The sequence below is a fragment of the Hippocampus bargibanti genome, linkage group LG18 (genome assembly GCF_051943395.1).
Source record: "Hippocampus bargibanti isolate YZ-2025 linkage group LG18, ASM5194339v1, whole genome shotgun sequence".
Classification (NCBI taxonomy): Eukaryota; Metazoa; Chordata; class Actinopteri; order Syngnathiformes; family Syngnathidae; genus Hippocampus; species Hippocampus bargibanti.
This window is the reverse complement of record NC_142751.1, coordinates 4062861-4080644: the sequence shown is the minus strand read 5'-3', so window position 1 is coordinate 4080644 and position 17784 is coordinate 4062861. Positions and strand designations below refer to the sequence as shown.

General features: G+C 43.7%; 2 protein-coding genes across 4 annotated transcripts; both read right to left on the bottom strand.

Moving 5' to 3' along the window:
• Positions 1-32: 32 nt before the first annotated feature.
• On the bottom strand, positions 33-12633 carry dqx1 (DEAQ-box RNA dependent ATPase 1). Of its 2 annotated transcripts, XM_089020007.1 has the most exons (12): positions 12495-12633; positions 11161-11501; positions 10868-11061; positions 8789-9239; positions 6663-6965; positions 5344-5443; positions 4799-4957; positions 4289-4480; positions 2432-2557; positions 2169-2359; positions 1120-1310; positions 34-1050 (listed from the first exon to the last, which is right to left on the bottom strand). In XM_089020007.1, the coding sequence occupies exons 2-12, from the start codon at positions 11476-11478 to the stop codon at positions 873-875; spliced, it is 2403 nt and encodes an 800-aa protein (XP_088876133.1). In that variant the 5' UTR covers positions 11479-11501; positions 12495-12633; the 3' UTR covers positions 34-872. The 2 variants fall into 2 exon arrangements, with proteins under 2 accessions (XP_088876134.1, XP_088876133.1); XM_089020008.1 differs by lacking the exon at positions 12495-12633 and having other exon boundaries at positions 33-1050; positions 11161-11498.
• An 836-nt stretch (positions 12634-13469) lies between these two features.
• On the bottom strand, positions 13470-16895 carry thnsl2 (threonine synthase-like 2). Of its 2 annotated transcripts, none has more exons than XM_089020010.1 (9): positions 16649-16895; positions 16163-16394; positions 15879-16073; positions 15578-15730; positions 15221-15460; positions 14958-15106; positions 14746-14871; positions 13870-14024; positions 13470-13707 (listed from the first exon to the last, which is right to left on the bottom strand). In XM_089020010.1, the coding sequence occupies exons 2-9, from the start codon at positions 16383-16385 to the stop codon at positions 13482-13484; spliced, it is 1467 nt and encodes a 488-aa protein (XP_088876136.1). In that variant the 5' UTR covers positions 16386-16394; positions 16649-16895; the 3' UTR covers positions 13470-13481. The 2 variants fall into 2 exon arrangements, with proteins under 2 accessions (XP_088876136.1, XP_088876137.1); XM_089020011.1 differs by having other exon boundaries at positions 15233-15460.
• Between the last annotated feature and the right edge of the window lie 889 nt (positions 16896-17784).

Here is a 17784-nt window from a genome sequence, read left to right as displayed (position 1 = left end):
TTGAAGACATTTTAATCTCAAGGAAAGCTTTATTTTCAGATTCATGAATTCAATGCCTTTAAAGATCTTTCAAGGAAAGTATCCGGTTGCATCTAATTAGATACAAATTCCTCTTGAAACTGAGTTTTTTTTTTGTTATTTCCAGAAAAAGGATGACTGTGTGGTCTTTATCAAAGTCTTAAAAAAAAGGTAAAATATTTTGACTGGAGCCTTTTTTTCGTAAAAGTGCATCAAAGGTGAATTTCAAGATTGTCCGCTTCCCTTTCCCAAAAGAAATGTTTTCCCCCTAAATGAACAGAATTCTATAAATAAGTAAACAGTAGTGTTGTCCACCTTAATCAGGACAAAAGACGTGAGGTTTGCAAACATTGACAGAACGTACTCAAAAAGCTTAAAGAAGCCTGGCCTGCCACAGGAGGTGCTACCACATTTCTACACGCCAGTTATCCAATCAATCCTGTGTTCTTCCATCACGGTTTGGTTCGGGGCTGCCACAAAAATGGACAAAATCCCACTTGAATGGGCAGATAAGGTGGAAAAAAAATCTTTAGCACCGCCCTAGCCACTCTCGAGGACTTGCACACTGCAAGAATCGGAATAAGGACGCGGAAAATCCGACTGGACCTTCCGCACCCTGCCCACCACCTTTTCCAGGCAGGTGCCATGCACACCAAATCCAGCATTCATTTAAACAGCTTATTCCCCTATCGCCATTAACTCTCTAAACAGTAACCCTAATAAAACTGAATAGTGCCTCTTAGCAATTTTTTTTTTGATGATGATGGTAGTGCAGCGTCTTCCATTTTGCAGTTCCGCTAAGTGATAAAAGTCCAATTTAAAATCTCAAATCCCGTCAATGGCGTGTTAAGTGTTCATTGCACAACGCAGAGCTCGGTGCTGGCCTGATTTGGATCATCTCCGGCGGCGTCTCCGACGCCATCTTGTCGGTAGGAGCGAGGTTCCGTATCCCGCTTCAGCTTCACAAGTAGTTCCTTGCCATCGCTCGAGGGCAGGTTGCCCAGGAAGTACTGTGGCGTCAGCTCCACGAGCCTGCAACGTACGAAAAAAGCAGCAGCATCACTTGTTGCTGTTGAAAAACAATTTTTGTCTTTGACTTACATCTGCGGGTGGACCTCGGACACCATGCGTATGCAGTTGTCGCAGGAGATGGTGAATTCGTGGTAGAGGACCCAGGTCGGGGGGGCGGGACGGGGTTGACGACACCGGTACGAGGAGAGCGGGTGCAGGTGAGCCACGTGGCGGTGGGTTAGAAGGAGGTAGTTACCCGAACCGTCCACGTCATGGGCCACCTGAGGCCGAAAACAACCCAAATTCTAAGCATGTACAGCAAGGAGGTCAAAGGCGCAGGGTCATCTTTTGAAGAAAATCAAAGCTTTTGGGTGCGCTGGAAAATACGGTACATAGAGAGCGCGCAAGAAATGAATGAATAACTAGTTTTCAAATTTCAAGTCAAGATTAGTGACAGTGATTGTGGTTTACGTGGGACAATTTGAAATTTTGGTTGGGACTTCAGCGAGCATCATGGAATTTCTCAAGTTTGAATTGCCTTGGCGGGCTGAATAAAATAAGGTGAGGGGCCAGATTTGGCCCCAGGGCCCTGACTTTGACACCTGTCATGTCAGGGAGTAGCCACCTATCTGAATAGAAGGAAAGCTAGCTAGCTCACTCACTCTGTTACTAGCTCTCTAGCAAGATAGATGAGAATGGAATATGATTTGCTTTCATGGGCCGAATGATGTGAGGGGCCAGATTTGGCCCTCGGGCCTTGACTTAGACACCTGTGATGTAAGGGAGTAGCCAGCTATCTGAATAGAAGGAGAGCTAGCTAGCTCACTCACTCGGTTGCGAGGTTGCTAGCTAGCTAGCTCGATAGATGAGAATGAAATTTGATTTGCTTTCATGGGCCGAATAAAATGAGGTGGAGGGCCAGATTTGGCCCCCGGGCCTTGACTTGGACACCTGATTGAAGGATATAATAGTATTTATTTTTCTCTGGACAATAACGAATAAAAATAAAAAGGTTATATGGATTTTTTCCAAAACCGCCAAAGTGGTGGCGATTACGTTTGGCGCAGTGCATTGTGGGAAGCGTTATGGCGACATCTGGAGGTCAAAACGGTTCAATACGGCTGAAAATGGGAGCTTACTTTCAGGAAGAAGCCGGAGATGAGAGCCCTCTTGATATTAGTGCAGTTGTCTTGGCATCCGAAAGCAGGATGTGACACGGGAAGTTCAATGCGCCGCATGACCTCCAGCAACTCTGCCCTGATCACCGCCGCCACCCGCAAGGCGGCGTGGTTCAGAAAGTGCGCGCTGCACCACGCCTCGTCCTCGTTGTCTGCAATGAGCACAACATTCCAGTCGATTCACGCTACGGACAACAAAATGTGCACACGGGCGTGCCACTTACTTTCCAGGTAAGCGTTGTAAATGTGAATAAGAGACATGTGATCGCCTTCCGCGTGCATTAGAGGTCGCCAGTGAGCAACAGCGTCCTCCTCTCTGCCAGAATCCGGCCTCAAGAAGCAGGAAGGAGCTGAATCCAGACAAAGAGACCATTTTAAAGGACAACCGACACCATTTTTTTGTTTCCTAACTGACATCAGAAAAACGTTTTATAGCATCTAAAATACCCAAAACACGCAGGCTGATATTTTTAGTCAAATGCAAAACACCAATAAGAATGACTTAAAGTGTCCAAAATCTGCAAAAAAATGAACCCGGAAGTGGGCAGTTTCAGAAGGTCCCGCCCCCTTCTTCGTGGTGTCACCCCAAGACGTCTTGCCTTGCTGGAGAATCAAAACAATGGCTTCAGATTCGGAGAATATGCTTTCTTGTTACTCATCCAGTTATGAATATGATTCAAATAGTTCTGAAGAGGAAAGCATACATTTTGCAATCGATTAAAGAATTTATTCTGTGCCGTTTTGAGGCAATAGGGGGGGAAATGTAGCACCAAAAAAGAGGCAGAAAATGGCGACAGAGCTCCATGTAAGGCATTAATCAGCCCGGTTCCACAGGCTGATTAATTCCTTACACGGAGCTTTGTCGCCCTCTTCTGCCTCTTTTTGATGCAACACGAAGTTTTCAGACCAAACAAGTACAGCAAAATGCATTGACGTGATGGAAGGACTGCTACAATTAGTCCTTTTTTCGATCAGGGGCGTTCCTTCAGTGACGTCGGGTGAGGACTCGTCACCAACTCAAAAACAAGACTTCCGGAATATCAGCGCGAGTCTTAAAACATAAAATATAGCTATATGCGGTGGAATATTTGTAAAATATGCTCAGTAGAAGTCATTTGAAGCCATTTTACAAATTATGGGCACAACTTGTCCGGAGACGTCGGTTGTCCTTTAAAGTGTCCCAAAACTGCCACAAATTAGCTCGAAACTGGGGCGATTCAGAAAGTCCCACCCCCTTGTTCGTGACATCACTATGGGTCACACACTGCCTTGCTCCAGAATCAAAACAATGGCTTCAGGGAGTTCAGATTCGGAGAAGATGCTTTCTTGTTACTCATCCAGTTATGAATATGATTCAAATAGTTCTGAAGAGGAAAGCATAAATGCTTGCAATCGATTAAAGAAGTCCTTCTGTATAAATTTAAGCCGTCTGCGAGCGCTGAAACCGGTGAAGATCTGGACTCCAAGAAAATGCACAAGATGGCGCACAAGCTCCGTTGGAAATGGGCTGATTGTCCGCTGGGAATTTATGTAAACTTACACCTTCTTCATGCATCAATGAAAAGGTTTCTTCAGAATCGATGGACCACTCCTGTATGACTGAGAGCTTACACAGACTTCTTTATGCATGTTAAAGCAAATGGAGCGACACACAATAATTCACCATCGTGTTATTTATGTAGTTTTCCTTCTAATTTCGCAATCAACACGGTGTTTTCAGACAAAAAAGTACCCAAAATGCATTGTGCGTCACTTTCTTGGTCAGGGGCGTTCCGAATGTGATGTCACTTCGGGCATCATCAACAGTAGCCAAAATGGAACTGTATAGTGCCACTTAGCAGTTTTTTTGACGACGATACTAGTGCAGCGTGTTCTACCGGAAACAAATTCCTTGTGTGTTCTACATACTTGGCAATAAAGATGATTCTGATTCTGATCATCAACACGAAAACAAAACTTCCTGAATATTCAGCGCAAGTCTTAAAATGTAAAATATAGCTATATGCGGTGGAATCTTTGTAAAATGCGCTCGGTAGAAGTCATTTGAAGTGATTTTACAAATTATATCAATCAATCTCTACCCGTTAGCATGGCAGCGATGGTGAGGAGCTCATCCACGCAGTCGTACTCGCAGGCCGCGATGAGGGCTTTGGCCAAATGTGGCTCCAATGGCAGTTCCGACATGATGATGCCCACTTCCGACAGGTTGCCGTCGTCATCCAGTGCCGCTAGGTAGTCCAAATCCTCCAAGGCCTGCATTAAAGCCTCTGGGGCTGCCAACGAAGCGATGAAAAACGGACAGGGAAGGGATGACCAAGTTAGCAGTTAGTGTGGCGGCACGTGCAAAGGTCACATTCATTCATTTTTTAAATTCAGCAAAGTCTCGTTATATCGATATTCAAGGGAGTCCGAAAAAATATCGATATAACCGGGACTATCGATATATCCGACCCTGTTTGCATGTAATTTTCTCAGTGCGTGCATAGAAATAGTATCGATATAACCGGGACTATCGATATATCCGATATCGATATAACGAGACTTTACTGTATTTTATTTATTTTTTTGAGCGACATCCCAAAAAAATTTACCTGGTCTGTCTAAGAATTTGCATTGCCCCATGTCAGCAATGTCCAGTCTCTTGAGCAGCAAGACTAAATGGCTGAGATTTTCCTCCATCACGCCAGGACAATGCGCTTCGCCCATGCCGTGATCGTACACGGAGCGCGGGTAAAGGCGCAAACACAGACCTACGCAGGGAAAAAACATGGAAAATATAGAGGAAAGTCTTCCAACCATTTTTTTTCCAAAGATGGGTCATTTGTGGAAATGTCCACGATAATAATAATAATAATAATAATAATAATAATAATAATAATAATAATAATAATAATAATAATAATAATAATAATAATAATAATGCATTTCATTTTAAGCGCCTTTCAAAGCTGTCAATCACACTTTACAGTCACAGACAGATAAAATACAATCACAAATAGAATACAATAAATAAAATACAGTTATAAACAGAAACAAGAGAAAGAGCTACACAGAAAATGCGTTTTGAGATGGGATTTGAAGGTGGGCGATGCGTTGAACGCGCCGACAGTCCAGCGAGTTGTGAACTTTGGCCTACCCGGAAGGTTGCTATTCACTCGTTGAGCTCGCATGTCCGCCTGTGCCTTGCTGATTGTCTTCAGCATCTGCGAGTTGGCTCTTATCTGAGGATTGTAAACCTAAGGAAGGAAAAAAAAGTGACATGTCAGAAATGTGTGGTGGTTATTTCCAACAACAGCAATCCAGACGTGCAAATATGTGTCCACTGCAGTGCCAGGGATTTTGTCATCCTCACTCAAATTCCAGGACCCACAGAATATTGACTTTTAGGACGATATAAATATTTAATGGTATTAACAAACCTTAGACGCTCTTCTTTGATCAGAAAAGAGTTAATTCCTAAATGATATGGGTCTGGAGTTATAATTTGGATTTGCCTTTATTAGTCTCGCAGTAATAATAATAATAATAATAATAATAATAATAATAATAATAATAAGAATAATAAGAATACATTTAATTTCTAAGCGCCTTTCAAAACTCTCAAGGACACTTTACAGTCAAGGGATAAGATTTTTTTGGGGGCGGGTGAGCAGCGGCAGCCAGCAAAGTTCTGAAAGGAAGAGGAAAGGAAAAAAATACGTAGAAAAACAAAATACAGAAGGTGTTGGAAAGGTAGCCACTCTCGCGGCGCCATCTTGAAGTAAAAAAACAAACAAACAAACAAAAGAAACTAAATAACAAATAATATGACAACACAAAGACACAAAGAGTCATTCATTCTTTCGCACTTGCTGTACCCTCTTTGTGACATGAAGCAATTCTAGATGAAAGAGGAGAGGATCAAAGCATCCTTTTCAGCAGTGGATCAGGGACATCATGGTGGAATGTGCACGACTAATACAAGCTAAATGTTGAAAGCAAACACGCAGCTGGAGCATCCATTGACAAAAAGAGATTGCCTCATTACATGAGCTTGAAATGGGGGCGGCTGTCCAAAATACAATATTGTTCTATCCCTGGCTCTGATTTCACCTCATTCGCCAATCCGATTACCTCTCCACTCTGACTACCTCTATAGTTCTAACCCTGGCTCTGGTTTACCTCATTTGCATGACTAAGCTTACGTGGTATCGGCCTAAGAAGTCTGTTGTAAACAGAACCAATTTGGTCCAGAACCGATTTTGTGTTTTGAACCGAGCTATAAAAAAACAACATTTTTGGTGAAAAAAACAAATTGGTCGAGAACCAAGACGTTTGACTGTACATAAAATACAAAAAACAGGTTGCCTTTAACCTCCGGTGGCGCATGATCCACATCAATGAGAGGTATTTTCAAACGATAGGCATACATCCTATAATTGAGCCACACCTGATTTGTAATGACCTCAAACTTACAGTTTTGAGTTGAAGGCCCGTGTCGACGACATAGCGGATGCCCGGCAGGGAGAAGGAAGCCTCAGCCAGGCTATTGGTGAGAATGACTTTCCTCTGGATGGCCGGATCTTCCGCATCAGACGTTGTTACGACATCCTTCCCCTCCGACCCGTCGTTCTCCTTGTGAGCTGATGCATCTGCGTTGTACACCCGCTGGGTCAGCCTGCCCAGTCCGGCGTGGAGGGGGATGACCTTGAACGAACCGAGTTGAGGACTCAGGTATAGACGCTCCGCCTCAAGTTGTGTCGCACACTCCTCAATTTCCTACGCAAGCAAACAATGAACATGAATGACGACAACATGGTCGCTTCTTTTTAAACATGCAGTGACAACAATATATATATATATATATATATATATATATATATATATATATATATATATATATATATATATATATATATATATATATATATAGCTGATTTGGGGAGTTTGACAACACAGCACAGTTTATTTCTTTAGTTACAGTCCTCATGTAATGCGCCTCTCTTTCCAAACATCAATTCCCTTTGACCTTCGACCTCCAACGCCATTCCATCAAGCCATAAATGACCATCACAAATGTAAATAAAGTGACTTTATGGTACAATGCAGTGTATTTCTTTCATTACAATACAATAGCACATTTATTATACATAGAATAAGGTATGTTGTGTGTAATTTTAAGGCTTATTTAGTTGAAAAGTATATTTTATGGAAACCCGGGAACGGATTATTCCCATTTTAATGGTTTCCTATGAGAAATCTTTTTTTGAGATACACACTTTTCGCCTTACACACTCTGTCTGGGAACCAATTAAGTTTGTAAGTTGAGGTCTCACTGTATATATATTCGTCTGAAAACACTGTGTTGATCGCGAAATTAGAAGGAAAACTACATAAATAACGCGATGGTGAATCGTTGTGTGTGGCAGCAAATTGCGGTAACACACATAAAGAACGTGTAAGTTTACACAAATTCTCAGTGGACAAACCAGCCATTTTCAACGGAGCAGAGCAGTAGAGCACCAGCGGAGGCGAACGAGGAAGCTAACCAGAGTTAGCGATTCAGCGCTTGGATCGCGGAAGTTTGATGCATGTTTACTCATTTAGTCACACTGCATGCTAACTTTGAGCTTACCTGGTGAAAGAGAGCAATCACCATATTAGTGGAGCAAACCGATCGGACAAACATCCACTTTCCACCGTGTCATTTGTTACTCTGGAGCGCTGTCGAGCTCTCTCTCGTCTCAACATCTCTGATGTTCGTGTGCTGCTCAGATTGTGCCGCTGTCTCTTCTCCTTTTGTGTGTGTGAGTAAAACCCACCCCTCTGTCTTCTCCTACGGATTTTAACCAATCACGGGCAGCTTTAACCGAAGGTCGGCTCTTATAAGCGGCTCCATATACTGGACGAAACGCCGCTTGTGAGCCATCTTGTGCATTTTCTGGGCGCTACATCGGAGTCCAGCTCTTCACCGGTTTCATCGCTTGCAGACGGCTCGAATTGATACGGAAGGACTTCTTTAATCGATTGCAAACATTTATGCTTTCCCCTTCAGAACTATTTGAATCATATTCATAACTGGATGAGTAACAAGAAAGCATCTTCTCTGAATCTGAACTCTCTGAAGCCATTGTTTGGATTCTGGAGCAAGGCAGTTTGTGGGTGGGCCAATCCTAACGTGACATCACGAACAAGAGGGCGGGACTTTGTGAATCTCCCAAGTTTCTAGCACATTTGTGGCAGTTTTGGAACACTTTAAGTCATTTTATTGGTGTTTTGCATTTGACTAAAAATATCAGCCTGCATGTTTTGGGTATTTTAGATGCTATAAAACGTTTTTCTGATGTCAGTTAGGAAACAAAAAAAATGGTGTCGGTTGTCCTTTAAGCAGCTTCTTCCCCTGTCGCCATGAACTCTCGAAACGGTAACCCAAATCCAAGTGTCTAGTGCCTCTTTGCAATTTTTTATGATGATACTAGTGCAGTGTGTTCAACCGGAGACACATTCCTTGTGTGTTGTTCATACATGGCCAATAAAGACCATTCTGATTCAAATTATTCTGTTTCTGATTTTGATGAATTGTCAAGCATAAAAAGTGGCACCTGTACACTGGCAAGAAACACCATCATGTCGCCTTCCTCGCCCCTCCGGTGAAGATCGAGAACCATGTGACAGGCCACACCCACAGCGTCCTTCCCAGGTGAAAGCTCACGATACATCATCTCCACCACATTCCGGCTCATAGAGTTCCTCTCCTCTTCCTCCATGTCTTCTTCTGGTTCACTTTTGGGTGTCTCTGACGAGACGTCGTCCATGCGGAGGTGAGGGACGTCGGGTCCCAGGAAGGAGGCGAGCCGAGTGGCGAGGCTCGGGTGGCTGAGAAGAACTACCCGGAAGTTATCCGGCCTCTGGCGACAGACGTCGCACAGCAGGCCTAGGAGCACATCGGTGGCCACGGTGCGCTCTTGGACCTCGTCCAAGACCACCAGGCCGTATTGATGCAGCAATGGATCCGACATCATTTCCTCCAGCAGAAGAGTGTCGCTCACAAACCTGGAAATAGAAATAAAAGGACAACTTGAACCGCCGGGAGGGAGATGTGTCATGGCTGCCATTCCGGAGTTCAAAGACATGGGGGGGGGGGGGTGTCTAATCATCTGGAAGAAGATTAGCATGTCGCTAATATTTGCCCACTGTTATTTGATCCCTCTAGCGACTCAAACCTTCCGTTTTCCAAATATGCTTAACCAAATATTATCTAGAGTTGAGGTACTACACTGTTTCTACCGTTCAAAATTGCAAAACGGTCACATTCAAGTAATTTTGTGTCTCCCCGCCCCCCCAAAAAATCTATCTAGGACACATCCATAGATGATTTATTATCCAGAGTTTGAGAGTGCATTGAAGGCAACCCAGGTGTCAGATGACGTTTGCCGTAACACATAGACTTCTACCTTTGGCTGCAAAGTACAGGGAACAAAGAACACTCAAGGTGTGGCGGCGAGTCATGACATCACATGATCCGTCATGTGACATCACGCTTAACTCATTCACTACCAGACGATGTGCAAAAAAATTCTGCATCCACACCCTAAAAACAACACCCCCCCCAAAAAAATGTGTTGTTATTAACTAATTCGCTGCCATTTGCGGATTCATTCGGGAATTGAAAAGTGTGACGTGGAGCGCCATTCCCGTATTTGTTTGGGTTTAGTTTTTTCTGGCGGGGGTGCCGATAAAGCGCTGGTCAGACCTCTGGCCATGTGTTTCCCTTTCACGAGGGGGCAGCAGTTACCTTTTGTCCATGTGAGCACTTTGTTCCAGCTTCAGCTGTTTTTAAAGCGCTATATAAATCAACATGTATGTATTGCATTTTGTACAGCCACCCCCATTTCAAGCTCATATAACTGCAGACCCATATAACTTAGCAATTGCCTACTTTTTTGATGAAAGACGACCGTTTAAGGTTTCTAACGCTGCATTGAATGTTTATGTCGTCCTAAAACTCGATATTCTGTGGGTCCTGGAATTCGAGTGATAATGACAAAAACCAGGGCACTGGGGTGGTTACATTTTTTGCACAGCGTCTGGCAGTGAATGAGTTAAAAAGTAACAACTCTTATTTTTGTAGGGCTTGGTTTACAAAATGTATCTATTCGATGGCTATTAGCTATCTATTTGCTAGCTAATAACTATCTACGCGCTAGCTAATGGTGACCTATTTGCTAGCTAATAGCGATTTATTCACTAGCGAATAGCTATCTATTCGCTAGCTAATAGCTATCTATTCGTTAGCTATTAGCTATCTATTCGCTAGCTAGCTTGCTATCTATTTGAGTTATTTCCGGGTTGAGTGAACGCTGGCGCGTGTGGCTGCCGCTGCTCACCCGCAGAAAACCGATCCTGTGACTGTAAAGTGACCTTGAGCGTTTTGAAAGGCGCTTATCAATTAAATGTATTATTATTATTATTATTATTTATTATTATTATTATTATAAAGCAAAAGAGAAGGGCGAAACAACTTTTGCAAGTTCACTATTGTTCCCTTGTGCACTGCAAAATATTTACCGGATGAAAACCACAGCAGTGCTGCCCAGTGAAAAGCATCTCACATTTAGTACTTGCAAGATCAAGAATAATACTCCGATTTCGTCCCATCACATATCGTCGTTTGTCCTGACCTTAGCAAGGTATCTGGCGTACAACTGTCATCATGAGCCACCCCGTAGCCCACCTCCAGACCCAAACTGAGGTCCATCTCATCGGCCACGCGAAGGGCCAGACTGACAGCCGCCGCCGAGTGAGGTTGGGAACAGCACACCGTGCCCTGAGAGAATTCGTACGACAAAGCGTATTCCACACACCACTGCGGCACCTGCAAGACAACAATCAGGTGGAGAAAAGTCAGCAACAGGAGGACGTCGTAGTTGGATGGATATCAGAGGTGGGGGGGAAGGCACGCGAATGGAGTGACCTGGGTGCTTTTTCCAACTCCGCTAGGTGCACTGAGCAGCACCATGTTGTGACTCTCCAGGTGCTCCAGCAGATTGGGCCTTAACGTCCATATGGGAAGTCGTTGCCTCTCTTGCAGGAAAGTGTAGTAACGGGAAGAAAAAGGCAGACCGTCGTATGGGTTCACTTCAAGGTCTCCAAGACCATCCTCGTCGTGCCCTCCATCTTGTCCTTCTACCCCGTCCTCCTCGAGCTCCCCAGATAGAAGGGAAGACATGGATAGAGAGTCCAGCGCTTTTGAAAGTCCAGACTGGGGAGAGGGCTTCGCCGGTGATGACATTGGCAGCAAGGGGTTGAGTTCACCTGCACAGCGGCGAAGAAAAAGAATTAATCAATGACAACAAGTACACAGGATTCCAACTGAAAACATTTTGACGGTACGGCTGAACAGAGAGCAAAAGATTGAGGAATGCATCTCATATGTGTATTTCAGTAATAAAATTGGTGGGAGGGGGGCAAAGTTCAAGCAAAGATGAGTCAGGAATGTTTACAATGAACACCAGGGCCTAAAATCTTAGGACAACCTACTAATTTATGTTTGAAAGTAAGGTCAAATCAAATGCCGATATGTTAAAAGATGTGCATCTTAATCACTGTGCAATCATTTGTGTAATCGGGAATTACTGTATTGGTGTACTGATCTCAAAATGTGCTTACAATGAGATACAGACATCGCAATTCCTATTACGTATATGAATATTTTATTGACAAAGGCTGAGGATGATTTCGAGCTTTCAAGAAGCTGTGTCAATATTTATCATCTGTTTGCATCATGACAAAATTGCTCTCGAGATTAAAATGTTGACGACATTGTTTAATCAGATCAAATGGCAGCGAGTTAATCTGAAATCTTTTATATTCATATTTCAATAGCAGGCCTGCTCCTTGAATCGGTTCTCGGTGTTTACCGGACTTGTTATGTAACGATTTAAGCGGTCAATCCAGGTGAGGTCACAAGTAATGGCACAGTCGTGAAGTCACCGTGAATAAAGACATTGGACCACGAAGTTATGTTTGTGTATCCTTCACGTAATCAAGTTTTCATGAATTGAAATGATAAAAGCATTTTGTCGGTGTAGCATTTGCCTTGCAAACGCCCAATTGGACGTATGTAATCGTTTTATATATTCGCTTTGTAAGCAGTCGTATGCGAAAGGAGGCCACTTTCAATTGTTTATCCGTATTATTCTTCCTTTTGTCCGAAACGACGACTCTTCGTCTTATATTAAGCCACACAAGACATTATTTTTCCCAGCAACGATTTAAATAAGCAGGTTGAGTCAAATCATGCCTGACCTGTTTAACATAACGCCTCAAGTTAGGAAACCCAAGTCACAAGTGTTCGTGCCCCGTCCAAAGATGTTGTGGTTATCTCACAGGCCGCCTCCTCATCTTCAAAAGCGGGTACATATTTTTTTTTAATATCCGGAATAAGGAAGAATGTCAGCAGCTGATCAGTCACTTGCTACTAATCCTCACCTGACCAGCTTCCGTCCTGACAGCTGACAGAAAGAGACAGTCAAGAGGTGTTGACGGCACTCTCTAACAGGCGCCATGTTTGCTAGCATGCTGTCAAATGGAGCGATGCGTTCATGGGTCCTCGGAAAATGCACATCTACAACCTGAATGCACTTTTGTCTCGGCCTTAATTATATTAAAAGGGAGTTTTTATGGTTCACAACATTTCAACTAAAATTAAATTTCTATCTGTGTTTGATTATGAGTTGTTTTGGGGAAAGTTCGTTTTTAACTCATTCACTGCCAGACGTGCAAAAATGTGGCCACTCCAGTGCCAGCGTTTTTGTCATCGTCACTTGAATTCCAGGACCCGCAGAATATTGAGTTTTAGGACTACATAAACATTCAATACAGCGTAAGAAACCTTAGACTCTCTTCTTTCATAAAAAAAGAGTTAATTTCCAAATTAGATGGGTCTGCTGTTATCTGAGCTTGAAATGAGGATGTCTGTCCAAAATACAATGAAATACTGCACATACATATTGGTTTATATCACGCTGAAGCTGGAACAAAGCGCCAACATGGGAAAAAAAGGGAAATGCTGCCCGCTCATGTAAGGGGAAAAAACATTGCCAGAGGTCTGGCCAGCGCTTCATCAGCACTCAAGCATGAAAAACAAACCCGGAACAAATTCGGGAATGGCGCTGTGCGTCATATTTTCAATTCCTGAATAAATTTGTGAATGGCAGTGAACGAGTTAAATGTCAAAATGGATAAATTACCGCAATCAAGCAAATGAAACCTACGAATCACTCCTACAATGAATTAACTGTAAAAAGCCAGTCCGTTTTCCCTGGCTGAGCTCACAGACTGGATTGTCATTCTGAGTCTCTGCTCCCAGTCATTGCACCAGTCGGAGGTGCGTTCCAGGTTCTGGTAACGCAAAGGTAAGTGGTCCAAAGCCCTGATTGCATCGGGCAGGTCGAAGGTCAAGCCGGCCCTCCTTATTGCTGCTTGAAACTTGGCTGGGGACGCTGTGGCGATGTAACACCTGAAAAAGATCATCATCTGAATCAAATATTGTTGACGGAATTGATTTTGAAGATTGGTTGACTCGTCAAGTCATTCTGAACTAAGGGGAAAAACCTTTGAGAGCTGTTAGACGGACAACTGCTTCATGCAGCATCATCGCTGCATGCAAAAATGACATCACCTTTTAACAGCAGGATCGTGGGGACAGCGGTAGTGATGCCATACGGCCACTGCGGTGTGAGGGCACAAAACATATTGGTTTTCCTCCCAACATTGCCTCGTCGTCGCTAAGATCCCTTCGTCGTTCACCGTTCCACTTGACAGCGTACGAGACAACTACAAGTGCAAAAGTGCAATGTATGACAATATTACCTTGTGCATTCAATGACAGTCCGTGTAACAAGTCAACATTTTAAGTACAGTGAGACCTCAACTTACAAACACTTTATCTTACAAACTTTTCATCTTACAAACGTCAAATTTCTGAAAATTAAACCTGATAATAAGCACTATTTTCATAATACACAACCACCACGGCTGGCGGAGTGAGCTTCGACGGAAGCACACGACCGAACTGCACCAGAGGTTAAGTTACCAACAGTCCTTATGGAAGGTGACTCTCCTTCCATAAGCCATTAACGACCATCAAAAAGGTAAATAAAACTTTATTTTACAGCACACTTTTTTTCTTTAATTACAGTCCTCATGTAATGTGCCTCTCTTTCCAAACAGCAATTCCCTTTGACCTTCGACTTCCAACGCCATTCCATCAAGCCATCAATGACCATCACAAATGTAAATAAAGTGACTTTATGATACACTTCACTGTATTTCTTTCATTACAATACAATAGCACATGTATTATACATAGAATAAGGTATGCTGTGTGTAGTTTTAAGGCTTATTTAGTTGAAAAGTATATTTTATGGAAACCCGGGAACGGATTATTCCCATTTTAATGGTTTTCTATGGGATTTTTTTTTTGAGATACACACTTTTCGCCTTATACACTCTGTCTGGGAACCAATTAAGTTCGTAAATTGAGGTCTCACTGTACCAGTTTGTGGTGGTTTTCAAGCAGAGTGTAATGATGTCGCTGTTGAAACTCCTCCATGATATTCTTCACCGCAGCAGAGTCTCTTTCCAGAAGCAGCCAGAAGACCCGCTCCATGTTATAAGGGTCCTAAATCACAAATCATCATGATCAAAAGGCACTTTTGCCGTTTTATGTGCGACAATGTTAGCGATTAACGGGTGCAATTGCAATACCTGGATGTCAATGGCAGGAGCCAGCGTCTGCGTGACATGACCTGCCATGGAGAAGTCACCGGAAGTTACTGTCCGGTGAACAATGTCATTGACATTCACCATGGCCACCAGCTTCAGGGGCAACCCCATCTTCTTCACGATGAAGCCAGCTGAGACAAAGATGGGCAAAAAATAAAAGATGGATGAATGAAAGAAAAAAGAATGGTGGGTGAGGATTCTGACACCTTTTGTTTTGCATTTTGCTCTGTGGGTCAACAGCCTACCTGCAATGTTACCTGCCCCCCCGGTGGGTACCACCACCTCCAGTTCAGAAAGGGGTTGGTGAGCCTCATCCTGCGCCACTCCGCTGAGCCGCAAGTACGCATAGATGAAATGCGCAAGCTGGATCATGACGCGAGACCAGTTCACAGAGTTGAGGCTCATGAGGCCGCAAGATTTCACCAATTCCCCGTCAGCAAATAAACGACGCAAAGGCTGGTCGATGTCATCTGATGAGCCGTCCGCTTTGAAAACACAAAAGGCGTCGGCTTCAAACAAAATGTATAATATCAACTATCTCAAAAACTACAATGAAGAAAAAAAGGTCAATGGGGTCACATGCCAGTTTGCAACATGCTCACCTGCAAATACATGGATGTTATCCTCCAGGCAAGTGATCATTTGTTTCTCCTGCACAGGGGTAATCCGTCCTCGAGGGTAAACCACTACAACGTCCAAGCCGGAGAGCCCCTTTGCACTCTGGATGGCCGAGCCACCCGTATCACCAGACGTCCCTACATTGGTATGGAGAGACGTCATAAAAGAAATATTTAAATTTGATTACAGTATGGGCAAGTTATGGTGACTACTATAACCCAAAATAACTAAAACATCCCACATTACAACATTTAACATGATTCATTCCTGCTGCGACTTTCATACCGACAAGAACAGTGGCTCTGCGTTTCTCCCTCTGCAGGAAGTAGTTCAGAAAGCGCACAGTACAGGTCATAGCCAGGTCCTTAAAAGCGAGGGTATCGCCGTGGAAAAGCTCCAGGATTGACAGGCCATCCTTCAGCTGGACAATTCTGATCACATCAGGCACAGCAAATCCAGACAAGGCAGAGTGCACAAGAGCTGTGACAGGTAAAGAAATGCAATTACTGTAGTTGGAAGTTATATATACATATAATGTCACCATCTTTCCCCTCTGACAGTGATCTCACCATTCAGGTCCTCTCTGGGAATTAGCTGAGAGGGAACGAAAATTGAGGCGACCTCCGCCACCAGTTTGGGATAAGACAGTCCACTCCAGCTTTTCAGAGTTTCTGGAGTCAATATGGGAATACTCTCGGGCATGAACATCCCGCCGTCGGGAGCAAAACCTGAGAAGAGGACATCCCGGAAGTCCCATCCATGGACTCCACCACGTGTACTGCAATACTTCATTAAAAAAACCTAAATAAACAAAAGCAAATTATACATTCACATGGGGTGATAATGCATGTGTTTGATTGGTTCATCATGGAAATAACAATTTGAATGGCCACAAAGAAATAATTGTGACATCAAACATATTTTCTTGCTTAGATTCTCATTCATAGCCATCCTTATGAAGCCGTCTTCTACACACCAGTGTGTAAGCACATTAATAACGATACAAATGGTTTACTTAAAGTCTCCGGCCGATCAAGGGATGACAACGCAATTACCTCAGTCGAAGGTATGCAGGGAATCCCGGTTGAAGATGGTGGCCGTGTCTGGAAACGGCCAAGGCTCCCTCTAGTGGCTATTTATATGTACAGTACTGTCTACGCAAACAAGCAAGGACAGTGGCTCGGGTTTCCTCAAATGGATTCTCTTTCACCGCGACAATGACACAAGAGTCAAATACATTTCAAAGTTGTCGGTTTGTTCCCCCACGCTCGTACAACGACGAAAAGATTAGTCCAAGCGACCTTTAAACTTTCGCCTTCGTCATTTTTATATACACGATCACGTGACTGATCACCGACGTCCATGCCAAACGTTCAAAGGCCAATCGCAGCTCGGTCTCACGCTTAATCCCGCCTACTGTGCCTTCTGGCACCCACGGAATTCAGAAAAGCCAACATAAACCGCGTCCATCCGTCCATCATTCGACCATTCATTCATCCAGTAAGAGTAACCGAACGCTTTTCTTCACGAGGGTCGCAGGCGTGCTTGTTTCTCCCCCACCTTTTTATACCATATATGAGTATCGATGAGAAGGTTTCTTCAGCCGTCATCTGTACAAATTTGAAGGTTTCGGACGTTTCGCCTCCTATCCAAGAGGCTTCGTCAGCGAACTAAAGTCTGACTGGTCGTATCGGCCCTATTTATATATCGCTAATGTCCAGCCATGGCGGCGCCGGACACAGCTATGATAGGTCCCTACTCTCAGCTCCCTTGGGGGGAGCAGAGGACCACTCCCTGTGGCCCCACTGATTATTCCTACATTCCTGAATAACGAGTGGCCCATTTCCCCCACTCCCACCGGTATCACCTCATCAGCATTACGAATGTTGCCTAACCTGTTTTGCCTAAGCAGGCTATTGTATGAACGATCCAAATTGAACCTCACCCCACCAGACCGGTTTAATGAAGGATTTTCGAGTTTTCAGACCAAGCAAAGTACCGCAAAATGCATTGTATGTCGCTTTCTCGGTCAGGGGTGTTCCTTCCGTGACGTGGCATCAGGAATCGTCACCGACTCAAAAACAAGACTTCCTGAAGTCTTAAAACGTAAAATATAGCTATATGCGGTGGAATATTTGTAAAATACGCTCAGTAGAAGTCATTTGAAGCGATTTTACTAATTAACGACACA